Source organism: Penicillium roqueforti (genome assembly GCF_015533775.1).
Source record: "Penicillium roqueforti strain LCP96 04111 chromosome Unknown scaffold_21, whole genome shotgun sequence".
NCBI lineage: Eukaryota > Fungi > Ascomycota > Eurotiomycetes > Eurotiales > Aspergillaceae > Penicillium > Penicillium roqueforti.
Genome location: NW_024067585.1, coordinates 230092 through 257212, shown reverse-complemented (window position 1 = coordinate 257212; position 27121 = coordinate 230092). Strand labels below are relative to the sequence as shown.

At 50.0% G+C, this 27121-nt stretch overlaps 12 protein-coding genes across 12 annotated transcripts; 5 read left to right on the top strand and 7 right to left on the bottom strand.

Moving 5' to 3' along the window:
- Nucleotides 1-83: 83 nt before the first annotated feature.
- On the top strand, nucleotides 84-1114 carry LCP9604111_7176 (cut8/STS1 family protein; the record flags this gene model as incomplete). Its single annotated transcript, XM_039075179.1, has 2 exons — nucleotides 84-159; nucleotides 255-1114. The coding sequence occupies 2 exons, from the start codon at nucleotides 84-86 to the stop codon at nucleotides 1112-1114; spliced, it is 936 nt and encodes a 311-aa protein (XP_038926874.1).
- A 1092-nt stretch (nucleotides 1115-2206) lies between these two features.
- On the bottom strand, nucleotides 2207-3629 carry LCP9604111_7175 (DUF3984 domain-containing protein; the record flags this gene model as incomplete). The annotated part of the gene is made up of 2 exons (XM_039075178.1): nucleotides 2207-3562; nucleotides 3624-3629. The coding sequence occupies 2 exons, from the start codon at nucleotides 3627-3629 to the stop codon at nucleotides 2207-2209; spliced, it is 1362 nt and encodes a 453-aa protein (XP_038926873.1).
- A 424-nt stretch (nucleotides 3630-4053) lies between these two features.
- LCP9604111_7174 (uncharacterized protein) lies at nucleotides 4054-5399 on the bottom strand (the record flags this gene model as incomplete). Its single annotated transcript, XM_039075177.1, has 2 exons — nucleotides 4054-4364; nucleotides 4427-5399. 2 exons carry the CDS (start codon nucleotides 5397-5399, stop codon nucleotides 4054-4056), a joined length of 1284 nt encoding a protein of 427 aa, XP_038926872.1.
- Nucleotides 5400-6100: 701 nt separating this feature from the next.
- On the bottom strand, nucleotides 6101-7243 carry argB (ornithine carbamoyltransferase; the record flags this gene model as incomplete). The annotated part of the gene is made up of 1 exon (XM_039075176.1): nucleotides 6101-7243. The coding sequence occupies one exon, from the start codon at nucleotides 7241-7243 to the stop codon at nucleotides 6101-6103; it is 1143 nt and encodes a 380-aa protein (XP_038926871.1).
- Nucleotides 7244-7591: 348 nt separating this feature from the next.
- On the top strand, nucleotides 7592-10570 carry LCP9604111_7172 (uncharacterized protein; the record flags this gene model as incomplete). The annotated part of the gene is made up of 5 exons (XM_039075175.1): nucleotides 7592-8525; nucleotides 8583-9527; nucleotides 9596-9913; nucleotides 9971-10146; nucleotides 10229-10570. 5 exons carry the CDS (start codon nucleotides 7592-7594, stop codon nucleotides 10568-10570), a joined length of 2715 nt encoding a protein of 904 aa, XP_038926870.1.
- A 1200-nt stretch (nucleotides 10571-11770) lies between these two features.
- LCP9604111_7171 (acetolactate synthase regulatory subunit) lies at nucleotides 11771-12804 on the bottom strand (the record flags this gene model as incomplete). The annotated part of the gene is made up of 2 exons (XM_039075174.1): nucleotides 11771-11948; nucleotides 12014-12804. The coding sequence occupies 2 exons, from the start codon at nucleotides 12802-12804 to the stop codon at nucleotides 11771-11773; spliced, it is 969 nt and encodes a 322-aa protein (XP_038926869.1).
- Nucleotides 12805-13230: 426 nt separating this feature from the next.
- On the top strand, nucleotides 13231-15329 carry LCP9604111_7170 (KH domain-containing protein; the record flags this gene model as incomplete). Its single annotated transcript, XM_039075173.1, has 9 exons — nucleotides 13231-13456; nucleotides 13526-13605; nucleotides 13661-13819; nucleotides 14001-14022; nucleotides 14090-14142; nucleotides 14198-14365; nucleotides 14423-14631; nucleotides 14724-15249; nucleotides 15306-15329. 9 exons carry the CDS (start codon nucleotides 13231-13233, stop codon nucleotides 15327-15329), a joined length of 1467 nt encoding a protein of 488 aa, XP_038926868.1.
- A 519-nt stretch (nucleotides 15330-15848) lies between these two features.
- Nucleotides 15849-17540, bottom strand: LCP9604111_7169 (putative RecQ family helicase RecQ; the record flags this gene model as incomplete). Its single annotated transcript, XM_039075171.1, has 4 exons — nucleotides 15849-17141; nucleotides 17190-17224; nucleotides 17284-17405; nucleotides 17458-17540. 4 exons carry the CDS (start codon nucleotides 17538-17540, stop codon nucleotides 15849-15851), a joined length of 1533 nt encoding a protein of 510 aa, XP_038926867.1.
- A 358-nt stretch (nucleotides 17541-17898) lies between these two features.
- On the bottom strand, nucleotides 17899-19971 carry LCP9604111_7168 (pentatricopeptide repeat protein; the record flags this gene model as incomplete). The annotated part of the gene is made up of 1 exon (XM_039075170.1): nucleotides 17899-19971. One exon carries the CDS (start codon nucleotides 19969-19971, stop codon nucleotides 17899-17901), a length of 2073 nt encoding a protein of 690 aa, XP_038926866.1.
- A 740-nt stretch (nucleotides 19972-20711) lies between these two features.
- On the top strand, nucleotides 20712-21580 carry rsm25 (mitochondrial 37S ribosomal protein mS23; the record flags this gene model as incomplete). Its single annotated transcript, XM_039075169.1, has 2 exons — nucleotides 20712-21142; nucleotides 21232-21580. 2 exons carry the CDS (start codon nucleotides 20712-20714, stop codon nucleotides 21578-21580), a joined length of 780 nt encoding a protein of 259 aa, XP_038926865.1.
- Nucleotides 21581-22428: 848 nt separating this feature from the next.
- LCP9604111_7166 (uncharacterized protein) lies at nucleotides 22429-25596 on the top strand (the record flags this gene model as incomplete). Its single annotated transcript, XM_039075168.1, has 4 exons — nucleotides 22429-22817; nucleotides 22920-23031; nucleotides 23086-23441; nucleotides 23499-25596. The coding sequence occupies 4 exons, from the start codon at nucleotides 22429-22431 to the stop codon at nucleotides 25594-25596; spliced, it is 2955 nt and encodes a 984-aa protein (XP_038926864.1).
- A 603-nt stretch (nucleotides 25597-26199) lies between these two features.
- LCP9604111_7165 (actin-binding ADF family protein) lies at nucleotides 26200-26779 on the bottom strand (the record flags this gene model as incomplete). Its single annotated transcript, XM_039075167.1, has 3 exons — nucleotides 26200-26225; nucleotides 26301-26431; nucleotides 26517-26779. 3 exons carry the CDS (start codon nucleotides 26777-26779, stop codon nucleotides 26200-26202), a joined length of 420 nt encoding a protein of 139 aa, XP_038926863.1.
- Nucleotides 26780-27121: the final 342 nt, after the last annotated feature.

The following is a 27121-nucleotide window of genomic DNA, read 5'->3' as shown; positions in this document are numbered from 1 at the left end:
CCTATTGCTGTTTCTTTTTCACTCCTTTGGATATCCGAGTCCTTTGGACCGTCTTATTTATTCTTTGCCATCTGGCTGTCACCATGAACAGCTTGGTGGCCACACCTCCTGTTCCTCCTCACTTCTACGAGAACTCCCGATTCTCTCCTTCCCGTATGAGTAAGATATCCCTTCCCCTTGGAATGATTTGTTTTCTCTGTCCGGTTTAGAGGTGGTTCTTCTTTGATGCATTCGTGTACTGACAGAACGGCCAGTGTCTACACCCTCTTCGTCGTATGCCAGTCGTAAACGGAAAGCCGACGACGACAATGATCATGATGGACGCATGTCTGCTTCGCCTACAAACTCTCCCGCCGCCACTCCTCGACAACTACCTCACAGCTACCGTAACATCAAACGTTCCCGACCGAACGTTTCAGGCCGACCTCTATCTCTGCCCCGTCTGCTAGAGACCCTCGATACAGATGCCTTGCGGACTGTTGTACGGACCATGTGCGAGCGTCACCCTCAACTCGTCGATGAGGTTGTGCACACATCCCCACGTCCGAATGTATCCTCAACTCTCCAAGTCCTTCGGAACTATCAGGCCGCCCTCCAGTCGTCATTCCCGTTGGGTGGCAACACCGAATCGGACTACGCATACAATCGAGTCCGACAGCCGCTCACCAACCTTCTTGACGCCTTGAGTGACTTCACACCTAACTTCCTTCCCCCAAACGAATCACAAGCATCCACATCCCTGAGCTACCTAGATGGGGCAACTGACATCATTCATGCCTTGCCTCGCTGGAGCACGCCACAGAACAACATTGAACGAGACTCAGCTTATGACGAGATGTGCAAGGCATGGATTTTGGTCATCCGGGAAGCGGCAAAAAGAGGTGGTGGCATCCAATTGCAATATGGAGGTTGGGATCAAAAGTTGGCCAAGCACAACCAAACCTCTGGAGGAAAGCTACAGGGAGCTGTCAACGAACTCGGTCTCAGCTTGGGATGGATGAATGGACCTGACACACCATCCCACGGAACCAACGGCGATATGGGCTCTATACGGGATCAGCTCTTTTCCGGTACTTACGGGCTGGGAACACCAGTCAAGGTCGGACCTTGGTGATGAATCACACCACTCCGATTTCCTTACGAAAGACCACCATTACATTTACACCGCTCTTACGTGTCGGCCTCACGTCCCCCCATTCATGCCGGCTCTCATTTGAGCTTGACCGACGGTCCATACCCCTTTGACCGCGCAATTTTCGACGTATGTCACGATCACGATACCTGCTGCATGACCCTAGACTCCTGGTCCGATGGCGTTATAGTACTCAAGGCGGATAACCTAACAGCATTTTCTTTGTTCTTCTTTTTCGGCTGGGACTTTGGAAGATGAATGCTGTGGTAGCTTGTTTGTTCTCAAATCTTTTAATGAACGAACTGGGCCTCGGTATATTTCTTTCTTGCTTACTTTGCCAACTTGTCGTATTCCTATGTATACGCAAGACCCTTCCTTCCCCCTTTCCTTTCTGTCGGATTCTCGAATTATTCCACCTGTGTACTCATTCCAACTCTGTTACTCTCTTTCTATCTGTACTGGCGCCCTGGTGTCGCATACATTTCTCTTTTTTTCATTTCATTCATGTCTCATTGTTTGTCTTTTGCTTCTCCTTCGCTGTTGTGGGTTGTCTTTGTCTGTTTCACTTTTGGGGCTTTGACTCAATCTCTATTGCTTGTGCCATTATGTCCATCGCATATTCCAATGATGCGTGTCAGAGCGGCAACTTCTGTCTTGGGCCATTAACTCCAATTCTTGCGCTTTTAAGCTTTGGAAAAGTCGGCGGAGATTTGAACCTATTCTATACATTAGAAAAGGGCCACTCGCCATCCAACTCATTCTGCAACTTACATTCTGGTCCTGTTGTTCGCGCAGGATTCTAAATATGTTGTTGGTTAGTGGCCTTTATTCACGCTAGCTTGTTCATTGGAATCCTATCAATTTTCTCGGAGCCTTTGTTCATCAGTAGAAAGATGTAAAACCGGGACATTTCTCTAGTATCTTAGGGCTTTTGCTTGGTCATGTGTAGCCAGCTTCATAGATATTCTGAACAACAAAGCTAATAACCAATTACAAAGAGCAAGCTAAACAAAACGAAACATTATGGATAGACAACCATCCCAATCAAGAACATCGCTCAATGCAATTCACATTTTATACCAAAGCCCTCTTCATCAAACGAATCAACCACGCAGCATCCTCCCACCCCCCCTGACTCCCAGGCTTCTCAATAGAAGCAGCACTGCCAATAGAACCCTCCCCATCATCCGATAAATCCGCATCCCGAACCGAACAAAGCGAAATCGTATCATCATCCCGCCCAGCCATCAAAACAGGCTCCTCGAATGTAACAGTAGTAGTAGTATCCGCCGAACCAATGCGCGAAGCAGCCTCCACAGCCGGACCAGCCGCAGGCCACTCATCAACCCCGAAAAGCGTCCACTCGACCAACCGGTCAATCCAAGTGCCGAGCCCGAACCCGCGCTCGCGCGTCAGCCGCTGCAGATCCGCCTCATCGAAGTCATCCGGCATCTCGTCGGAGTCGAACGAGTACTCTGACAAAGCCGAGTCGAATTCGGAGCCCGCCCCATCCCAGTACACAGAGTCTTCGTCCGGGTATGACCGCTCGCAGTGCCGTAGCGATGCCATCTCCGCACGGATTCGCGCGTCCACGAAGTCAGGAACTAGGGCAGGCATACGGCCGCGCGCTTCGGGGCTCGCCGTGCCGGTATTCGTGCCCGAGCTGAAGGACACTTCCTTCTCTGCTGTGGTCGGGGAGGTAGCCGGGATGGTGGTCATGGTTAGATGGACTCTGTTGCTGCCGGGTCTGCTGCCGGCGCGGGAGCGGGAGGTACGCCGGGAGAAAGCACCGGCTCCGCCTGGGGTTGAGGCGCCGGAGCGTGAAATGTGTGACGAGGCGCCTGATTTGGTGCGGTGGTGGTGGCGTTTAGTGAGTATTTCGTCCAAGGCCGTGTCTGGGACGAGGCTTGTAGAGGACTCGCGCTTGGAGAGCCAGCTTTGGCCTTTTTCCTCGCGGGTCGAGGAGGCCAGGGCAATGCCGGCGCGCAGTATCCATTCTGCGTCGGATTTGGGGTTCGGCGTGTTGTCTGGGAGGGGACGTCGTCCTTGCGAGTATGAGATGCTGGGCTGTTTTTTGTGCGTGTTTGGAATGTGGTGGAGGGCGTAGCCTAGGTCCCGACTGTGTAGGTTCGTGTCGCTTAAGGCTACTCTCCCTGTGGAGCTTTTGCTGCGCGTGTGACGGTTTCGCGAGTTGCTGCGTGAGTGGGAGAGGATCGGTGGCGTGCTTGGGACTGAGACGCTAGATATATAGGATGATGCTGGGGGTGTGCGGCTGCCGCTGGCTGGAGTTTCATGGTCGGAGTGGTTGAAGTAGTCTGTTAGGTCTGTGTCGTCATCAATAGGGAATCGTGGGGTTAAGGGTGCTATAGAGATATGGCGGAGGGATGGGTATGATCGACGGGACTGGAAGCCTCCCGAGTTAGTGGTGAACTATATATGCCCCGTTAGATATCCACTTCAAATTTTGTGCAGGTCAGAATATAGTATTTACCTCCATCATGGGTTTTCCAGTCGAAAGCTCAAGCACAATCAGAATCAGATGTGAAGAGGTCGAGACGATGGAGATGCGGAGTTGCTGCACGTGCGGCTGACATGTGAAGATGGTCGGCCCCGGCAATTGTCTTGAAGTTATTATGCCCGAGGATAGAAATGTTATCAAGAGATAGGATCTTGAGATATATTATTGGAATGGTGTTGAATGTAAATAAGCCGAGTGAGATGGAATGACCGATGTATGACGGATCTATAGAAATCGTCCAACATTGCGAGTTGTGTAGTCAAATCATACGATTAACAACTGTGGCATGATGAATGCTCATTTGGTGCAATCGAACAGAAGTAGGAAAATTCAGAGAGGTTTATTTGTTTCTACAAAATAAAAAAAGCATACACAGGAGTATGTCGACATATATCAGTACCGCCTACAGGCGCGAATCCTGCAAGTCCAAATATCCCTGACCCTTGATCTTCAAGTCTTCTAGAACATTGTACTCCATAATCCACTTCATGCGCTCCGTCAATGCATCCGGGTTGAAGTTGTTGGACATCTGGTCGGGGGAGTCTGAGCTAGCCAACTTGCCGGCTTCGTAGCTTGTCTTTGTGACCCGGTCTGTCCGGGGCTTGCGCAGGTCCTGGTAGAACTTGAATGCAGTCTCTAGGTCGTCTGTCTTCCAGTGTCTGAGAATTGTTGCAAGGGCAATGCCGGATTCGATTGCCATGCATGTTCCTTGACCTATCGAGTACTATTAATACATGCCCCGCAATAAGACTAGACACAGATAGGATGCAACGTACCTTGATGAGGAAGGGTCGAGTGCGCCGAGTCACCAAGCAGGATAATACCAGCATCTTTCTGCCCACTCTTCATCTCATACCATTTTTCGATCGGGTCACGCACGTACAGCGCCTGTTTGAGCATCTTGCCGTCCTCGGAGCTCTTGCGCAGACCAGCGATGATGTGCTGCACCTCTGGGCACCAGTCACGGACATGCTCCTGGAGACTATCAATATCCGAGCGGGACATCCAGCTCTCAGAATCCCATGCATCAAGCGGCTCGGACATAAACCCGATGATGGCAGCACGGTCGGTCCCCGTCTCCTGGTTACCAATAGGCAAGATCAGGACATGGCGCTTGGGTCCACGGAAGTTAATAGTCTTGCGCAGTAGCTGTGCCGTCTCAGTGGGTAGGTCCTTGTAGTCGACGAATCCACGATAGACCACCTGGCCAGAGTAGTTGGGGTCGTCTCCTAGGCCCATATCCCGGCGCACATTAGACTTGATACCATCACAGCCGATGACAATATCAGCCTCGGCGGTGCTGTCATCCTGGAAACGAAGGGTATACGGTGCAGCACCGGCGGCAGTGTTGCGGTCGACGGATACCAGGTGCTTACCCAGATTCAGGCTGGACTCGGGCACGCGCTCCTTCAGCGAGTCCAGTAGGTGGGCGCGGTGTAGCAGGCGCGCGTGGGGCTGCGAGAATTCAGCAATGTGACCTATGTACTCCCCAGTCTTGTAGTTGTGGTATTCCATGTAGCTAGGCAGCTTGCGGGAGGACTTCCGCATCATACTCTCTTGCAGACCGAAGGCATCCAGAACGCGGTTTGCGTTCGAGGTAATATTTACGCCGGCACCGACCTCACCGAACTGTGCAGCTTGCTCGTATAGCTGCACGTTCTTCAGACCGCTGTACAGTGCGGCATTGAGAAAGGACATGCCCCCTAGGCCGCCGCCGACGATTGCGACTCGCTTGTCTTCGAAGCCCATTGTGATGTGGGGGAGATGTTGATAATGAGATGTGGAAGAAATTTGGGGGTACTGAAAACAGAGGTATTATTCGAGGAATGAATGATAAGCGATACTCAGGTTCTTAAGCAAGCTTAATGTGTCTTCCCCTGCGAAGCATTACCCGATCAAACGTCTTGGAGATGCTCTTCGGAGCGTGGAGTAAATGTGGGGTGAGCAACGATTCCGAGATTCCACTTCAGGTCTCCCGAGTTCCATGTGGAGTCCATACCCTCCAGGGGTATTTACCAAATCTCAAGAATCGGTTTGGAAATATACAGCTTTGGGGGCTTTCAACCGTTGGTATTCTGCTTTATATCACTTACAGTGATGCCGGATTCAGTACTATGAATCAACCCCCGAGGTGGAATGTCTTGATATAGCCCTGTAAATTTCAGATCGCTGGCAACTAGTAGCAAAGTACTCCGTAGGATATTATACAATAGTCAATTCCGGATGATCTGCGAAGAACAGAATAGAGTCAGGTCTCAGAATCGGAAGCCCCCGCTATTTTGGAGGAGCCATATCCGAAATCCCCAGGCCGTCGGATCATCTTTTGATTGGCTCGGCGGCAACAGAGAACCCTCGGCATCGGCAACTCCGCTATATCAAATCATCATGTCTGTCATTGGCCGGGTAAAGCTTCTCGGCATGTTTGAATGGACTCCATAATTAACCGGCTTTTACTCCACAATTTTTCCCTTGTTTACAACAAAGCCTTCCAAGGCGGCAATAGCCGCCCACAGCCGATTTTCGGCTTCAGGGAAGACCAGAGAGCGCGGGCCGTAGAAGACCTCATCATCCACTTCCTCGGGGTGACGGGGTAGGCAGTGCATGAACTTCCAGCCCTCCTTAGCGCCACCGCGCTTAGCCAAATCAGCAGTGATCTGGAAGCCCTCAAAGGCCCTCATGCGCTTCTTAGACTCCTCCTCCTGGCCCATGGAGACCCAGGTATCCGTAACCAGGATGTCGGCGTTCTTGACGGCTTCCTCGGGGACATTGGTCTGGGTGAGCTTGCCAGCCTTGTCAACTCCCTCACCAGCGCGTTGGATGATGTCAATCATATGCGCAGGGATCTCGTAGCCCTTAGGAGTAGCAACAGCCACGTCCACACCCATCTTAGTAGCACCAATGGCCAGATCGAACAGAACGTTGTTCGCATCACCAACCCAAGCGATCTTAAGACCCTCCAGGCCCAGGCCGGAGAGCTTGTGCGCGTGGGCCGGGAAGTTCTCGTGGATGGTCAAGAAGTCGGCGATGATCTGGAGAGGGTGGAAGGAGTCGCAAAGTGCATTAATCACAGGTACGGTGGAGTGTTGTGCCAGACCTGCGACGTCCTCGTGCTTGGCGACACGTGCGACAATGCACGAGACCATGGAGGAAATCACAACGGAGGTATCGTATAGCGACTCGTTGACACCAAGCTGGATGTCATCCTTTCCGAGGAACATGGGGTGGCCACCCATCTGGACGGCGGCGGCTTCGGTGGATACACGAGTGCGAGTACTGCGCTTGTTGAACATCATGGCCACGGTCTTGCCGGAGAGAGATCCCAATAGGCTTTCGGGAATGGCCCCGGACTTGATAGCACGCTTGTGCGACGCAGCATTGCGGACCAGGGTCGCGAATTCCGTAGGGGTCAGGTCTGCAATGGAGAGAAGATGACGAGGGGCGAAAGGAGAGGTGGGAGGTAAAGTCGGTGTCTGGTGGGCAAATCGTCGGATTCCATTAGCCTGGAGTGTTCGACGCAAAGATGAGGTGGAGCCGGCCAATTGGTTTACACTTTGGGCACCATAACGGGCGGCAGCTGTGAGACCACTAGCCATGATGAGCTGGGCGTTATTGATGAGGAGTTGGAACGTGGGAAGGGAATAGGAACGGGGGAGCCCTAAAAGTGAAGAACCATGACTCAATAAATTAATAGAGAGTGGATGTGCGAGGGGATTGATGCCTTGCGGCCCGATATGTCAGGTGTCAAGGTGTCAGCTCTCCACACCTGGGCATCCCAAGGTTCCGTTATCATCGGCTTATCGTCATCGAGGGCCTCTTCCAAGGTTATATCTTGCCTCTCTCTTCTTTCTGTTACGTGGTTCTGGATTCATCCATTTCATATAGCTGATATTGGCTCCGGATACTACAATTCATTGTGATTTATCTATACGTTTAGGGCCACGATGGCTGACGAGGCAAACCGGCCTCTGCCAGCTAAGCAGTTGGGCTCCGACGATCAGCCCAGGCCATCATATCAATTATCAACAGAGTCATCCCATATTTCGCAAATATCACCATCTCATTCAGACGAGGCCACCATGGCAGATTCGAACCCACGTCTGTTGGAGGAGCAGTCCAGCCCTATTACACGGCCTTCGGAGCGAACATCCGTCGACGAGCCTAGGCCATCATATGAATTATCATCAGAATCAACACCTCTATTGCACCGCCGTGATGCTGATGAATTGGTATACGGGACCGAACAAGGATCGCTGCGATCCCCGTCATTCGCATCACAGAACCCGCCCGAGGGTGGCGCCGTCAAGAAGCGGGGCCGTGTACCATGGCCGACGGTCATCTCTCTCTCTATTCTAACAATCAGTGTTTTGACGATACTGGTATTTGCCTTTGCTGCTCCCGCAGCCGTCAAAGAATATGCGCAAGAAGCCGCTGTCTTCAAACCGACCGCAGTATCAATCGATTCTACAACATCTGACGGCGTTCGAGCCCGGATTCAGGGCGACTTTATGATGGACTCGGGCCGCGTGAAGAATAAGTCGGTTCGAGGCATTGGTCGACTGGCGACATGGATAGCCAGGGAAGTTGAGACGGGTCCATCAAATGTCGAAGTTTATCTCCCAGAATATGGGAATGTGCTTGTTGGAAACGCAGCATTGCCCTCCATCAAAGTGGACATCCGCAACGGCCGTCATACCAATGTTGACTTCCTCACCGATCTAGAGGCGGGTGACATTCGAGGAATCCACGCGATAGCTCTTGATTGGATTGAGGGAAGATTGGGCCGCCTTAGTGTTAAGGGCAAGGCGACAATGCATCTCAAGTCAGGCTTGTTCGCTTTGGGAACTCAAGTCCTAACACACAATATCATCATTGAAGGTATAGTGTATTTGTTTTTCTTTTTACTACTGGACAATATAAGCTGACCCTTCCCAGAACATGATTTCCCTGTTCTGCCAAGGATCAATATTCTCAAGCTGAATGCGCGTGATGCAAGCAGTGGTGGCATGGCAGTGGATGTCTTACTTTCATCTTCGATTGATTCTCCTGTCGCTCTCACTGTTCCTGCCCTCGGATTTGATATTCTTGTGCCGAACTGTTCACCCGGGGATCCTTATATTCTGGTTGCCGAGGCGAAGACAAGTACGATAGACGTTCAGCCTGGCCAGATGACCGCAGTCGGCGTTGATGGTTTCATCCAACGATTACCCGATGAATTGACCTCTACCTGCCCAGGACGGGAGGGTTCTCCTCTGGATCTTTTAGTTTCGAGCTTTATGCAAGGTCTCGAAACAACTATCTACATCCGTGGGTCTGATGCACCATCACTCAGTACCCCGGCTTGGATTGTCAATCTACTGCGCAGCGTGACTATGCCTCTTCCATTTACGGGACATGCGCTGGACAACCTCGTGAAGAACTTCACGATGTCCGATACACATTTCTCCCTTCCTAACCCTTTCGCAGAGCCAGATTCTCCAGACTCACAACCCACAGTGTCTGCTCTAGTGAAGGTTCTTATTGCTCTGCCAGAGGAGATGAATTTCCAAATCGAAGTCCCGCAAGTTCGTGCCCTTGCAGATGTCTACTACAAGGAAGAGAAGTTCGGTGTGTTGAATATCAGCCACTGGCAAGACGCCAACTCCACATTGGTGAATGATCAAGATGGCTCCTCTGCACTCCTTGTGGAGTTTGCAATCAAGGATGCACCATTAGAAGTCACAGATGATGAACTTTTGGCAGAAGTCATCCAAGCAATGCTGTTCGGTAGCGAAACAGTCGTGCTCCGGGTTGCTGCCAGCGTAGACACAAAGGTCTCAACTGGTTTGGGCCGCTTCGCCTTGCGAGGGATTCCTGCGGAAGGGGAGGTACCCGTGAAGAGTATGTTCTCATGAATTAGAAGATCTTAGTACAAATCAAGAATATTTTGGCCATTGACCATGTCATAGCTTCCATCGGCAACTCACTTGACCACCTCAATCCACGCATCGTCTCATTACAACTAGGAGACACGACTGAATTTTCGATGTTGGTGTCTGCGCAGGCGAACTTTACTAATCCAACGAATTACTCGGCTACAGTCCCCTTCGTTGACCTTCTTGTACTCTACAATGACACTGTTGTAGCCCACCTCACCGCTCATAATATCTCTGTTGGGCCTGGTAACAACAGTTATGTGCCCGTCGACTTCTTTTGGTGTCCGTTGGACGAAGCTGGAGCAGATGGCGTTGAGGCAGGGCGGGCGCTGCTTTCATCCTATGTATCAGGTCAGGTCCTTCTAGGTATGAAAATGGTAAATTATGCTGATGGTTTTTTTCACTCAGGCTTGAATACAACAATCACCATCAAGAGCTATCGAAACACGATTCCATCTCTACCAAACCTGGGCGAAGCATTATCAGTCCTCAACATCACTGTTCCTATCCCTCGCATATCTATTCCGGGTTCCCCAGGCAGCGATGATGATGACAACAAGCCTCATTTTATCCAAGATGCAACGGTACATGCCCCTTCTACTCATACCATGTCCCTATCCAGAGAGGAGAAACTTGCTACTAACACTTATTTACTCATAAATATAGTTCTATCTCTGGTCCTCCACGGCAGAATTCACCCTTTCCTCACCTCTAACGGAGAGCAATGTTCTAATCACCTCAATCGACGCAACGGCTTTCTATGAGGAAAATGAGCCAATCGGCCGGATTAATAACCGTGATCCCTTTGCGGTGCCTCCTGGTATCTCCAAGAGCCCACGCTTGCCAGTTGATCTTGATATGGGTGGGGTTGGTTATGACGCCCTGCGCAAGGCCCTTGGTCAGTCGTTGGAGATGGATGCTGTCGCTAAGGTCGGAGTGCTGATTGGCAACTACATGGATATCATTTTCTATCATGGAAAAGGAATTTCGGCTAGAGTGAGGTTCTAGGCCGCGAGAGTGTTGTGTTGATGATGTAAAGCTGCCGCGACCTGTATAATGAAGGTCTTGCTTGGTCTTGTTTTGTGATTATTGCTGCTGGATCGGCAATGCCCATGTGCCTATAATATTTGGATGATTGATGCATAGGGAATTTGCTCGATTGAATTAATGCCCGGCGTTTTTTTGTCTCAGCCTACATCAAAAGGTGCAAACCAAGTAAAACCAAGAATAAAAGTAGAAATAGAAGCATATACAAGCCCCAAGGACTCCTATGGTTCCAATAAGTAAAAGACCAAGGCCTATATTCTTGTCCAGGTAGGACTTGGCTGAGCGGGTAATACCTCGCAAGTCCTATCTGGACACCCAGTGAAGAAAGGCAAAAAAAGTGAAAAAAAGAAATTTCAGGTAAATTGCCGCGATCAGTGTAAGATCTGATCTATCTGAGCTTGCGCGCTCGTTCCAGCGCCGTCTCATCCTTTCTTGAGATATGTCCTAAGACATGGGCTATTCTTCACTTCCTCCTGCTTCTTATTTGGGATACCCTCCTCTCTCCTTTCACATTTTCTTTTTTCATATTATTCTCCAACCGTGTAATACCATATGTTTTGGGTCGTTGCCACAAGTAGCATATAGTAGGCTTTATATATTATCTGCCTATGTAGTACATGGGTGACATTATGAACTGCAGAACAGACATTATATTGTAAACATGCACGCTAGAAGGCTTCCTGACAATCCTAAATCTGATCAGTTGTAAGCAGTTAGATGAAACTTCTTTCACATGGATTCGTGTATCGTTTATCGTTTATATATATTTGCTTGTGCTACATGGTATCACTATAGACTGCAGGTAGAAACTATAACCAATATAGAACCCCCGATTAAACGCCATTAACCTACATTGCTACAAATGATTTCTTAATGATAACCCGAAAGGCTATTGGGAGCACCTGTAATCTCCGGTCTAGGATGGCAAGATGGGAATACGATGTTGATGAATAAGTCGAAGTAGCAAGTTGCAGTTGAGGAAAAAAGCAAGGAATATTAAAATGCGAAAGAAACAATATTTGTTGTCATTTTACATACAATGGATGAGCCATTTATTTTGAAATTAGGTCAACTCCAGAAAAATAGAAGATACACAAAGCCAAGAGACCAATCCAATCCAATTCGGGTATGTGATGTTTTGAGGTGGAAATTTGATATAGCTTAGCCAGGGGGCAGGGTGCTGGCATCGACAACGTCGGCAGCTTCCTTCTCGATCTCCTCGCTGGGCTCACCCAAAGGAGAGCGGGGAAGGGCCATTAGACCGGTCCGGGTGGACTCGAGAATACCGAAGGGGCCGATCAGCTTAAGGAAAGAGTCGATACGGGAAGGCTTGGCAGAGCTGTAGGAGGTCGAATGAGTCAGTTTTTATCAAAAAGCCTGAGTCAGGATAGAGAATATACTTACACCTCGACAATGCAGTTGTTGGTGCTAATATCCAGGATCTTACCACCGAACTGGTGAGTCAGGCGGGTAATGGCATCCAAGTGCTCATGCTTGTGACGCAGAGCCTGACTCGGGGGAAGGTGACGGGGGTGGTATTGCTGGGCGGTGTGGTCAAGGCTGGCGTGCTTGTGGTCCGGAGAGTCTGGCGAGGTGGTCATCTCGCGGTGGTGCTGGAGCAGCTCCTCGAAGAACTCGGGGCCAAGGATAGAGACCTTAGCCAGGAGAAGCTCACGCTGCACAAGAGCGGAGTCGGTGTAGTCTAACACAGCCCAGACGGGGACGAGGTCATCAAGCTGGCGGCGAGCCTGCTCGACGACACCATCCTGGCCCTGCAACACGATAGTCATGCGCGAGAGATCCTCAACCTCGGTGTTGCACACAACTAGACTATCGATGTTGAAGCCGCGGGCGGCCAAGATACCAGACACACGGGACAGCACACCGGGCTCATTCTGCACAAGGCAGTTCAGGATGTGCCGCTTAGGTGGGTTTGAGGGCGGCATGGGAGTCTCATAGAGAATAGAGGAGACAGCGGTCGGAGCATCCCATTGAGGGGAGGCATCGGAGACCGGCAAAGGCAGAGGTGACCGACGGTGCAATGCCTTGTAGGCAAGAGCTGAAGTTGAGCTTGACGACGCACGAATAGAGGTGAATCGAGGAAGCGCAGCAACGCGGGATCGGGCAGCAGCTGTAGCAGATGACTGCAGCGACGCTGACCCTAGGGACAGCGTCAAAGGACGCCTGAAAGCCATGAGGAGTTCAAGTAATGTGAATGAGTTGTGCGATGATTCACTCCAGATCCGCCCGGGGTATATTCTTTTGAATCGGCCGATCTCGGCGACCGCCCGCTGACTCATAGTAAGCTAGACTTAAAGCGGTGTAGTACATCTGCCGGTTATAAAACCACGTGATTAAAACCACGTGATTCCCACCACGTGACCTTCAATCTTCAACATGCCTCGCTAGAAAACACCAACAGTCCTTGGAAATGAAGAATATATAATATTATTAGCTCTTCTGAGTATTCTGAGCTTATCAGCTACTCAAAACTTCCTTAATTTTGTCTTGGTGGCCTTGTTTGTTGGTGGCTTGGCTTTCGCCTCCCAAACTCCTTCGCGCACCTTTGAGCTTCTTTCCCCCGACTTCCTCTTCCTTTTCACCTTACCCCAACTTTCGTCATGGCGGACGATGAACATCGAGTCAAGCGTTCTCGCTTCGATCAAACCGAGCCTGAGCCCCGGCGATCCCGTTTTGATCAACGCTCTCGATCTCCGTCCAACAGACAGTCGGAGTCGGCCCGCACTCGTAGCCCGCTGAGTCGCCCGCTGAGTCGGACTCTGAGTCGCAGCCCTGGCGCAGATACTCCAGCAAAGCCACCTGTCGTGGATCCGGCTGCAGCCGCAGGTTCGTTACATCTAGGTTCATATATTGTTATAAATGAGATCATTTGGCTAATTATTGTGGTCTCTATAGCGGCAGCAGCAGCCAAGATTAATGCGCAGCTTCAGGCGAAAAAGGCCATTCAACACGTTGATGTCCCTCCAATTCGTTCTGTGAATATACACCCACTTCGATTCGTTCTACCCACCTCCTAACATCGTCGAACAGGCCGACAACGCGACAGAGAATTCCCAGTCACCCTCCGCCGAAGGCGCAGCGAAGTTGAATGCCGAAATCTATGTCGCAGATGGAGACTACATCAAGGACATTGAGATCAATGACCTGCGCAATCGCTACACCCTGACGAAGGGGTCTACTCAGAAGATGGTAATTATCCCCTTTGTCACTTGCTGATATTCCAGTCATGTTCCGCCTAGAAGATTGGGGTACTCCGAACATTGCTTTCTCATCGTTCTGCTTTCTTCTTTCGGACTGGATGAAGCTTACCCTTCATAGCTTCCAATTCACCCTCTATTGCATCTGCTAACCTCCGCTGCGTGACTTATAGATTCAAGATGAAACCGGCGCCGGTACGACTTCCTTTATATTTTGAACTTTAGGCAAAGAAGGTCTCACTCACTTTTTCTCTCCCTCAAGATGTGACAACCCGAGGAAACTATTACCCTGACAAGAACATGGCGACTGCAGCAGTAAGGAATGTCTTCCTAAGATTCGCGAGATCAAGTGCTGATTACTCCGTTCTAGAGCCCTCCCCTTTACCTACATGTGACCAGCACCAACAAGGAAGGTCTGGAGAAAGCAGTCACTATGATTAATGACCTGATGCAAAAGGAACTTCCGAACCTGGTTGACGAGCGACGTTTCCGCCGCCGGGAGCCCGAGCAGCAGGTTGAGCGGGATGAGTATGGCCGTGTATGGGACTGTTCCTTTCGACTTCGTTAATATAATGATTTGGCTAATTTGACGCAGCGCAAATGGCCGGATGAGCGCATTCTCATCGATCTTGAGCCAATTCCCGGTTTCAACTTGCGCGCTCAGGTCGTTGGACAGGGCGGTGCTTATGTGAAGCACATCCAACAGCAGACTCGTTGCCGTGTCCAGATCAAGGGTCGTGGCTCTGGCTTCATCGAATCCAGCACTGGCCGTGAAAGCGACGAACCGATGTTCCTCCATGTGGCGTGAGTTGTCATTATTCTCTTACTGACTTTATTTCCCGCTTGTTTCTGCCTCGCTCACTTATATTATGAGCTCCTACTAACAGTCTTTCAAGTGGTCCTGATGCCAACGATGTCCAGCAGGCAAAGGAGCTGTGCGAGGATCTCCTAACCAATGTAAAGGAACAGTACCAACGTTTCAAGGAGAACCCACCCCAGCACAACTACGGTGGATACCGCGGTGGTGATCGTGGTGATCGTGGTGATCGCTACCAAGGTGGTGGTGGTGGTGGCTACGGCGGTGGCTACAACAATCGCCAGCAGCATAATAATCCCTCTGCTAGCCCTGCAGGCCAGGCTGCTGCTGCTGCTTCCCCGAGCGCTGCTGCCACCCCCACTGCCGCTGACTACAGTGCTCAGTACGCCCAGTACTACGGCACCACTGACCCATATGCTCCCTACGGTGGATACCAGAACTACGTCGCTTACTGCCAGTACTATCAGCAGATGGCCGCCGCCCAACAGCAGCAGCAGGCAGATGGCAGTGCTCCGCCTACTGCTCCGGCCAGCGAGACCCCTGCCCCACCTCCTGGCTCGGGATCCCCGCCGCCTCCGCCTGGTGCAGGTGGCAGCTACAGCGCGGTACGTTGCTCGAATGTCAACTATGCTAGTTCTGAATGCTGATACATGAATTACAGGTTCCCCCGCCCCCCGGTCTTTAAGCTAGAACCTGTTCTAGTGGGTTAGTATTGTGCCCGTTGTGCCTTCCGCTGTCCATGCGCAATCTATCTCGCATATGGCACACAAAAGCCTGTCCTGGTCGTTTGCAAAAACGAGGGTGATCTAGCGATCTATTTTCACCGATCTCTTTCTCATCTCTTTGTCTTTGCTAAAGAAAGTCTAGCAGTTGCCTTGTGTCTAACCCTTTGATTTACCTATTTCCATACTCGGTAAACTCGGTAAACTCCATAATTGTGTTCATAATAAAAGGCTTGCTTATTGACAGTGGATTTATTGCTGTGGCTAAACTCTTTAGAAGCGAACACTAATTGCCGAGCAGCTCGGATGCTGGATTCCATCCATGTCTTTGTCTCTGTGCTATATGGGAAGTATAAAAGAACTCCCTCCCTGCACCCTTCATGCTGTTGGCGCCTCAGAAATGCAAGCAGAACCAGACGACAAGAAAAAAAAAAAGATAAAACCCTAAACCACGCAGCACAATCAAATAGACGATGATTTCCTCAGTCGAAATCCGCGTATAGGAGAGCCATCTGAGTCTCAGATGCCATTTTTTCCCGGCGCTTTGCCAACCCGGCACGACCCTCTTTGCAAAAATCGCAGGCGAAGTCGCAAGGGGATGAGCTCGTAACAGGCACACCCTCCCTGGCCGGCAGTTGTGATCCCATTTCTTCTAATTCAAAGTCACCAAAGAACTCTTTGATCAGTTCATGTCTACACCTCCTAATACTCTCACAGTACCGAATGACCTTGCCGAAGCTTTCAAGCTTGGCATCTCGATTTTCAGGGGCCTGCGCACGGTGAGATTCACTATCACGGTAGATCATGTTCTCTATGAAGTTCCTCTCTTGAATTCCGTAGTAGACGAGTGAGGCGGCGGCTCGGCCGTCTCGACCTGCACGTCCTGACTCTTGAACAAAGCTTTCAAAGCTTCGCGGTGGTGTCCAATGCACGACAAAGCGGACATCTGGATTATCGATTCCCATACCGAAAGCATTGGTTGCCACAATAATAGAGAAGACCGGCGTCCTTCCCCCTCCAGCTGGCTGGAACGGCTGAGAAGACTTCCACGTTGATTGAATGTGCGCGCGCTTTCTGGCTTCCACGCCGGCGTGGTATGCCACTGCCGTGACCATATAGTCCGAGGAATAGGATAACCGGTTGGCAAGATGTTCAGCCATAGCTCGGGTCCCTACATATACGATTCCTGACATTGGGGGGAGCCGTGTTGCTTCGCTGCCAAGTCGGGCCTCTCGTCGGGTTTGGATGCCCTTAAGCCATCCGAGCAGGTTTTGTATCTGGCTGTCTTCTGCGCTATCGTTGTCACCAGCGAAGTCAGCGAGATATCGTACCTCGTAGTGAATGTTTGGACGGTCCGACGGAGTATTGAACAGCCGGAGGGTTTCAAGATCCAATCCTAGAATGTTGATCATGTCCGAGCGAACTCGGGGAGTTGCTGTCGCTGTCAATGCAGTTATTGGGACAGTCGGATTGACAAGATTCCTTCTGAACCAGCCCAGCTCTTTGTAAGCTGGCCGGAAGTCATGGCCCCATTCACTTATGCAATGGGCCTCATCAATGGCAACGCGGATGAGCTGACCTTGCTTGTGAACTATAAGAAGGCGGCGGCGGAAGTTGTCTGTCTGGCACAACTCCGGCGTGACATAAAGCAGGCGTGTACTCGGGTGGCCGCAAAGCATGTCCTCATAAACTCGTTGTCTCTCCTCATGAGTAGTATTGGAATTGATCGTAGCGACTGGTACATCAAGAGCTTTTAATGTATTCACTTGATCTGTCTGTGGGAATTAGCTGTTTGATTGCAAACGTTCCAAAACCACACTCACCATTAGTGAAAGAAGTGGACAAACGACGACAGTCACTAGAGATATCGAGGTCAGGCTAATTCGTTATTGAAAATAAGATATGCTGAAAACCCACAACCCCAATCTTTGAGCACTGCAGGCAGCTGATAACACATGCTTTTTCCAAACGAAGTGCATGCTTGAAGGAAGACATCATGTCCTTCGATGACGGAGGAGACCACCTCTCGTTGAAGTGGACTATGCGGTAGAATAAGTAAATTGACCCCTCTGCCCTAGTTCATCAACTTACCGGAAATCATTCTTTTTGAAGGTATGTTTCAAGACCCATCGCATATTAGAAATTTGGCGCGTAAGCCCCGGATTACGATCCATTGTGCTTCATAGCAGAGATAGATTAGTTAAAAGGGGTAGTAAGTGCAGTAGAAGAAGAAGAAGATTGAGTCTTTAGCCGCGTCCTAGAACGCGGTGTCACGTGGTGACTTTTTGATTCCCTTTTGGGATAGATTGGACTTCAATTGGATTCGATTTGGCCCCGAGGCTTTTTGCCCCAAGACTTGATGACAGTGTAGGAAACTAGGTAGGTAAATTCTACAAGATGGACATGGTCTTCATGTCAAACAATAAATTTGCGAAAAGACACGCTAGAAATCGGGACGGTATATGGCAGATCTATATGGAAAATAATGTACAAGTGCTGAATATCCACATTTCAGCTGCCTCTCTTTCTTGTTCAGCGATCCCGATGTGGATCCCTGGACATCTGTTTATCAAGCTCTTCCTTGACGGCAAAAACATCAATCGATTTGCGCTGCTGTGGATGCCAAAGCCGCTCAAGTTGCAACCACACCTCAAGAACCTCTTTGGGGCCACAACATGTTCCGAATGCTTGCAGGATAGTGATGATCATCCGACGTCCAATAAAAAGACCATTCTCGAGACGCTGCTCGGGGTCCCAGAATTCCTCTTGCTCTGCCTCGCCGGAGAACTGCAAGCGAGGGTTGAAGACCTCATCTACATCAAGTTCCTCTATTTCTGTGGATTCATCGTCCTTTTCATCCAGCTCAGGCTTAGAGTCTTGTCCATTGTCTTGAGAGTCATCCATAGTAGAGTTTTCGGCAGTTTCCTCGGATCCCTGTGAATTCCCAACTGCATTCGCTGTTGGCAACGCCATGTACAACCCGTTGGGAGCATCAGTCACTGGTAGCTCCTCGACATCGACTGTCACGCTCTTAGCCAGTGGGTTCTCCCACGTCATCTTTCGGTTGTTCAAATTCAGTCCACGGAGTCTTGCATTCGAGTCGCGCAGAGCCCGGATATATGCATGCCATGTCAGCCGAAGGTTTTCCGCACTCCACTGCTTCTTCCTCCGACCATGAATAGCGAAACCTTCAAAGAGGAACAAATAGATTATAGCACGTGGTGGGACAGCAAAGGTCCTTTCCATGTCATGCATGACAGCCATGAAGCTATCAAGCTGGCCAGTGTTGTAGGCGTAGTGTCGTAGGAAGATATAAAAAGTTCGCGTGTCGGGGGCAATGGAGAGAGAATCTTGGAGAGCACGGTGGTATTCCGGAAATTTCTCTTTGAGTGCTGACGACTTCTTCAATATGCGGCCCAAATTTCGGGCTCGTTCCCGATATTGGGGCATGTCATAGCTCAGATTAGACCCGCCAATGTGAAAGTGGATTCCATCGTCCGGTTGAGAATGCGAAACGCGCTTATTATTGCTTGATTGTTTCTCCAGCATGCGCGCGTAAAGCTGCTCCGCAGTTTGGGTCTCGCCAGCTCGAAGAAAAGAGGCAATGAGACAGTTCATAACAACTGTATCGACGATCTCACCCGATTTCACAAAGTCGTCAAAAGTCTCTCGAATACCTTCAACATCCCGAATCATCCCAAAATAATAAATTTTGGATGTCTTTCCACACCGTGAAAAGCTCAGGCCCCGTTCAGTCATTTCCTCCTCTAGGCGATCAGCAACTTTGAATGCACCGGCTTTGATCGCAATGTCGAACAGGATGTTGAAGACCACTTCGTCAGCCTTTACTCCAGCGACATGTTCCATCTTCTGCCACATGCCCACGGCTCGAATGAGATCTCGTTTCAGGACTCTGCCGTTGGCTCGCCCAGAAAGATGTATCGCAGAAGACCAGAGTGAGCGGGATAGAGGAAGTCGGGCTGTTACCATGTCGTCCACCAATGCCAAGTAGCGACGAGCATCTACCCACCGTCGATCTCGCGGATGTGCGAACAAACGCAAAAGAGCACCGCGGGTGCGTTTCGAGAGTAAAGCTACGCCCGGCGCAGGAAGATCTCTGTATAACCGAAACAGGTATTGGGTGGATGGGTTTGGCTCTTCCCATAACGTTCTGACAAGCTTCTCAACCGAGTGGATTTCCATTTGATCGCGCGACTCATCTCTGTGCGTCTTTTTGTAACGTGAATATGGCGCTACAGCATTCACTGCTTCCTCCCAGTCATGATCTGCCAAGGACCTTTCGTACAGTTCCGAGGTAGAGAGGTGTTTCTCCTTCTCGGGATGCAGCCATGACGGGAAAGATTGGCGGGGGTATTTTTCCGGCAATTTGGGGTCGATGTCGGTTTTTGTTTGTTCTGTTATCTCTATTCTGCGGTCGAAATCATATGTAAAATCAAATCTTTCACAACGAGTTTGCGATTCCGCGTCCGCATTCTTTGCTGGCCACAATGGTATATAGTCGTTGTCTGTCTCTGCCTCCTCGTTCTCAATATTATACTCCTCTGTATTATCGTCATTCGTACGTGCCAATCCGTTGCTGATCATTCTTTTGGGTTGCGACAGATGAAACCTTGAGCTTGAATACTCTGGTTGTCGTCGGGGTGGTAGCTGTCTGCGACCAGTGGCGCCTTTGCTCTGAAATTTTTGAAAATTATGATCTGAGGCCCTCCAGGCTACTGTGGACAACCCCCGACGATTCGGCGAGTGTTCGTGGCAGAAGCTTGCCAGAATCAGCGAGCCGACAAAAATATCTGCTATTGACGCGACGGACGGGCGAGGACGACGGGGACAGAGTCTCCGCACCGAGGAGGCATGAGAATGAATGTTCGAGGGAGGCATTGAGGTTTGTCGAAAGAGAGGAAGCTCATCCAAGGCCTGCTTGGGGTGAATTCGCAGGCTTGGCGAGCTGGGGGACCTATGTGGATGAGGCATGAGATGACAGACATCGTGGCATTAGGTACGCCGCATCCAAGAGAGAGCCCTTTGCCACTCGACAAGAGAGAGCCGTCTACTTTCTGGGCGCAAAAGCAGACAAAGGGGGAGAGGGTCAAGATTCGGAAGACGTAGGTGTGTTTTTCTGAAGATGAACGGCCTGCACTTTCTGGCTGGCGGAGAACATCCCTCGACCAATCGGAGACGCGCTTTGCCAATCCCATCTTTTCGCACCCGCATCAACCACCTCGTCCCCTGCAGCGCATATCTTGTCTCTTGATTTGCTGTCTCCAGTCGCTATCAATTCTTCTTCTATTTCAAGCTCTTCCAGCTACCGACGGTGCCCGACTGCCATGGGCAAAATAAACCTCACAGCCCTCCGGGTGCGGCAGACAGCACTCAACCAATTCGCCAGTGGAAAGACCAGCAAACTGCCACAATGGGTCAATGTGATCGGCGAGATCCCTCCTGCTGAAACCCTCATTCGTACACGTCCTCCTCAGCATGAGCTTGTTCAGCAGCGGTTGAAAACGGTCCCTGGGTCGTCGAAGCCGCAGGTCGTCTTCCAAGTCCAAGAGAAGCGCAGAAAGCCCAAAAAGCCTAGTCGACTTTTCCAGCCAGTCGAGCTCAAATATGAGGAAGACCATTTGCGAACTGAATTCTTCCGCGATCATCCCTGGGAACTTGCCCGGCCCCGTGTGCTTCTTGAGAGCACTGGCAAGGACTTTGAACACTATGATTGGAGCCGCATCCAACAGCCAGGAAAGCGGTTAGATGGTGAAAGGTGTGTTCCCAATATTTTAGCTTATAATGCTTGATTTTTCTTACGTGAAACTTCCCCCCAATGCTAATGTATTACTTCTCTGGTATTAGTGTTGTTCAGCGACAGCTGTGGCTTTTGAATAACGTCCCGGATATGAACAAGAGCACTGCTTACGATATTGCTCGTCGAGAATTCTACAAACTTCGGTTGCAGGAGGATATTCAACGACGGGTGGCTGCGGAAGAGGCCGCAGCATATGGCGCAGAGTTCGGACCGTCATACATGGAAATTGGTATGAAGATGGAGAGTGAGCAGTACGACAAATGGGTTGCCTGGGCTCGGGAAACATCTCTGGTCCAGGACCAGCGGAAATCAGCTCTTAGCGGTGCGCCTGATCTGGGAGAGACTGTTGAGTCAAGTGAGACCGAGGTCGAAGAAGGAGAGACGGTCACTCTGTAAGAGTCTGAGATGTTGGTGTGGGCTCGAACGCCATTATGCTATGCCTCCTTTTCCAGGGGCTTTTGGATCCCTAGTCTTTCCTATTGATGGCCTATGTATATTATTTGATCTATTCTCTGGATGTTGTACTTCCCTAGCTCTATTTACACGATAGCACATGCATTCTTGGTCAATTCACTTCTCGTTCTAGTAACATGCATCGTAGATCCTAAACTCTCCCTAAATATGATCCTTGATATTTCAATTTCAATATAGTGACGCAGGCGGAGTCTGGATGCAGAGTTGCGGAGGTCCGGTGTTTGCCCAATCAGAAGATTTCCTGCCTCGCCCAACTTGAATATCCCCAATTTCCTTCATTCCAGGACCAAGACTCGATTTTATTTTAACTATCCGTGTCAGCCTTCTCGAGACGTTTGTTGCTTCGATAACAACATTCTTGGACCTGCCAGATCTCCATCGTGGCCAATCTCTTTATCGCGCCCGCGATTGTCAAAGGGCTTCATTGCACCGTTTACGCCGGTCTTGAACAACTCTGCCCTGCGTTCGAACACTTGGTACCCAGCCCATTGGGCACTTGACCATTCGGATCTCTCTTCCTCCGCTCCGAATCCACCCTAACGGCCGCCTCGAGCTACGTTCCCCGTCCAACGTCGAGATAGCCCGCCCCTCCGGCTTAATCACAACCAACGATGCTTTGCGCAGGTGCCCGAAGTGTGTCTGTATAGGAATGGTCGCTGGACCTGGATATTCTTCTAGTTCTTGGCAGGTTATCAATTCATCAACGAAATTGCTGGCTTGAGGTGTGCCTTTTGACAACATTCGGGCTTTTATCGGCCATGACACCCACCATGACTCGTCCCGAGGACGCAATACGTGGGCAGCGCTTGAACCGCGGCGAGACAGACGAAGATGAAATGGAAAATGGAACACCGGAGTCTGGCTTTCTGGCGTCATCACGCGATGACTCTCCGTATCCTGACGAGGGAACTGCTTTAGGAGATGCCTCGGAGAGTACTAGCAAACAACCGACTGGGTCAAAAACACTTAGCCCGGAGGAAACCATTGATCTAGCACGACGTGCTGTTGAAAGTGGTATTCAAGATACTAAGCGTTCCCTGGCAGGCAGCGAGGCCGTCACAGATGTGGTCAAGCCTAAGCTGACCATTGACCTTGGTCATTCACACATCGCTAGGATTCCTGAACCAGTTGTTGACTTGATCAAAGATGAGGTCGAACGGTATGTTGGAGCCTTGCTTTGAACTTTTATAGTCAAGTCTTGTTTTGCCTGTTCCTAGGATACGGTATCACTGTTCTGGACTATATACTGATTACTATGAAGGCTATCTCTGTCGAACAATCAACTTTTCCATATCCCCTATCGCTTTGCAGAGTGCTCACACCTACGCTATCTCAATATCAGAGCGAACAACTTCCGCGAATTCCCAAAAGGAGTATGTAATGATAAGTTTGCTTTATGCTTGCATGGCGCTAATCCTGCTTGGTAGGTTTACAAACTACCATTACTCGAAATTCTTGATTTGAGCCGAAATAAAATCAAGGAGTTACCAAATGAGATCAGCAAATTGAAGTCATTGCGAGTTCTGTCAGTCATGCAAAACCGCCTCATCGACCTCCCAGCTGGCCTCTCCGAGATGCATAAGCTTCAAATTTTCAAGTGCGTCGGGAATCCTCTACGAAAGCCACTACGTGAAATTCTAGAAGAAACCGAAAATGAGACGACACAATCCGGGATGACCGACAACGAGAAAGAAGTTGCGGCCACGACCAAACTCAAGAGATTTCTTATGAAAACGCGACAACAGACGAGTACACCCGAGCCAGAAATCATTCCTGATACAGGGTTTGTCCATCTTACGGTCCTGGGGTGGATATAAGCTAACACTCGGTGTTAACGCAGTGATGGTACTTTTGAGGCTAAACCGGCACCAACGCCGATACCTTCAAAGCGGAATTTAAGTGGTCGGTTTCCAGTAATTCCCAGCACTGGTGATAGCTCAGCAAGCTCGTCTCGCTCTCCATCAATATCTCGGGCACCGCCGATTCCATTAAAATCACACTATCGCATGGCCTCTGGACAACAAGGCGCTACTTATCATATGCCTGGTCTCCAAAGACCTGGCGTAGCGCCTTATCCTGGTAACGAGCGCAACCGGAGCAACAGCGAGGGCATAATCCAAGGGTCATCTGTTGCTCGTAGCAAAAGAATGGGACTAATCAGTCGCAAGAATACCGATTTAGGTACATTAGATGAAACGCTCCCATATCGAAACAGCCATCTACGAGGTCTCAGTCATGGATCTGTGCTTCGACCGCGTCAGCCTACACCGCCAATAGCCACAAATGACAATACTCCCCCAAGTCCCACCAGCCCGAGAGAGCGTCGGCGTCCGCGAGATGGTTGGGTTAATCGGATGTCCAGTCTACCTGAACACAAGGGTGAACATGGATCCGATGAACCGATAATCAAGAGTGCAAAAGTTATTCTATTTGCCCTTGCTCAAGTTCATTCCCACATCGATACATTGATCAACGTGATCAAGCATGATGACACCAGACGGCACAGTCTCGAGCTTGTCTTTTACAATGCTTCCTCACACGTTGACCATCTGAACGATGCTCTTGAGAAAGCGACAGATACTTTGTGCAATGACCCAGAGTCAATGTCATCGGTCACCGAAACGGTTAAACGTGAATGCGAGACGTGCATCGCCGCCTACATTCACGTCGGCACGCAGCTACGCAACAATGTCACCAAGATAGTTTCCAATGGCGATCCGTGCTATGTACGATCGCTGATGCTGACGATGTTTGGCAGCCTGGCGGAGCTACGGAATGCTTGCGCTATTCTCAAAGTTCCGCTCCAGACCATCAACAGACATGGCTCTGCTACAAGACGCTTGGTTGGCCCAAGTAACCCACTCCCCTCTGTCCCAGACCGATCTCAACTTTCGCTGGTCACTCCAACAAGAGATCCTGGCCCGCCCACACGACGATTGCGAAGCGACACGACAATTCGACACCCCCAGTACCCCATGACTATGACTTCTAATCAGACTAGCATTAGCTCTCCTGGTTTCTCAACGTCGTACGCACGCAGTCGCTCGAGCAGCAGATCAAACATGATCAACACATCTGTGCCACATTCCCTGGCCATCCCTCGCTCAGGCGAAACTTTCCCTCCTATGCCTGCTTCCGGAGCTCCCCGGTTCAACACACTGACTGGACTGGATGAAAACGAAGAGGAGCGAATATTCGAAAAGATCTTCCATCAGCTGACCGCTACATATCATGCCGCATACGGTGCACTTCCATTGGCCCGTCGGCAATTCATAAGGTGTCTAGAAGCTGCTCAACACTCACGCGATTCAGAGGGAATCCAAATCCTCTGGAACAACCTCATCCGTCGATGCCAGTTTTGCCTGGAAGTTTCAGATGCCCTAGGACAGCGTCTATCGACCATGAAAATCAAAGAACCTGGTGGCGGACTCCGCAACCAACGCGAGTTCTGGCAGCTATGCAAATCATTCATGCAGTCCTTCGTCGACCTGGTGAACGAGATGCGTGAGTTGAGAGGTATGCAGCTTTTACCTGCCGAGGTCGTCATCCTCCTACGCCCAGTCCAAAAGGCAAGCCGGGAAGCAGGCCGCCTGATCGAGGTATCTCCTTGGGCCTATCTTACAGACCCGGACCGCCACCCCCCTCCTAGTGCCTTGTACGGCCCTCTGCTACAGGCCTCACACCTGCAGCACCATCAAACATCCGTCTCAACATCCGCCCTCACCAACAACCCCTCTTTCCAACTCAATACGATGTCGCCCCCTCAATCGGTCACCGTACCTGCCACTCCGCTGAGTGCAGCGCTCGGCCCCGCTGCGCAGGCCACTGTCCCGTCCACGCCGGCCAGTGCATACAGTGACAGATTCTTCGACGGCGATGTCTTCCAACGTGCTGATTCGCTTCTCTCGTCGAATCAAGCCCCGTTCTTCCGTCGCTAAGCGACTATGAGAAATTTTAACACTCCGTCTCAGAGAACTCAATTTCTCTATGTGTCATGACTACCTCCATGCTCATTTATCTGGCGTCTTATGATTATGACTATGAGCAATCTACCGTGCATGCCGGCAACGTTACTCTTGTGGTTCCTTGTCACACTATAACTGCTCTGGCAGTCCAATTCTCGATCTGCATTCTGTTTATCCATGATTTAGCGGGTTGATATTTTTTGAAAGAATCGAGGTACAAGCAATCTATCGTGCATGTCATTGACTCTGTTTTGATCATTGACCACACCTAGAGCGCTTTTTGCTTCTGTTTCTTATGCATCAGCGGGGTTAATATCCTGGGGAAGAACCTGGTATTTGGTACAATAAATCCGAAATTAAAAGACGTTTATCCCGTCATTTAGAAAAGTCCTATGTTCGGTCTATGCTTTTCCTACTGTAGTACAGGTAGTACAGGTGGTAGAGGTAGACGATTGAAGATAGGAAATATTATAATACGAAATATGTATCTAGGGCAGCATAGCCAGACCATGCATGATCTGTGGATCGTTCTTCACATAGCGGTTACCAGGTTCGAGAAGAAAATTAAAGGCCCCTCTAGAGAGCCTTGAACTTCCCCAGGACTAAGTGAGAAACCAAAAAATCAGTTTCGAGTACAATCATACTAGATGGAGTCAATGCTTCGCGGGTATACATACTTGCATTATGGTCCAAATCCACCCGTGAATGTGCCAGGACATGGAGACTGATATCCTGGAGGGCGTAGAAGAGGTGATCTTTGTTGGACGTGTAGTAAGATTTGTCATGAATGCTTGCGGCCTCGGGCACCCTACATACAATTCAACAGTTAGTACCATGTACCCTTTGACGATTGTAAAGATCAGGGTAATGTGATCCAGGGTGTCTATACATACCATGTGATAAAGACTAGCTTGCTTCGCTGGCCATCACCGGCGGGAGAGTCGTAAAGGAAGTCTACGACGGCGTATAGGGGAGCGTTATCCTTGAAGTGAGAGAGGAACTCGGCGTAGTCCTTGTATTTGCCGGACTCCGCGACAGTGATCTTTTTGTCGTGTGCAGAGGCTGAGTAGATGACGTAGTTTAAGTTGTCGGTTCCTTTGACCTCGTCGAATACTTCCTCGCATTCGGGGGTGATGGTTGCGAATCCTTTTGTCATGGTGGGAGATGTGAGATGTGTGAGATGTAAAGAAGAGGAGGGAAGTTTAGAAAAGAGAAGAGAAGAGAAAAGGCAAGTGATGGATACCGAGGTGGGCTGATACTTTGTGGTCATACAATAGATCACCTGGTTTACCCCATATTTTGCGGGGAAGTAGATCATGACGTAGGTAGTAGGAACCAGAATCTCTTGTTGACAATTGATTGAAAAGGATAGCAAGTGGACTAAGATATTATTAAAACATGAGTATTCGATACATATTAAGCAATTACCTCCTGTTCCGGCGCCGGTTTGATTTCGTAAACTAACGCCAACAACGCCTATCCCTCGTATTACTTTTCT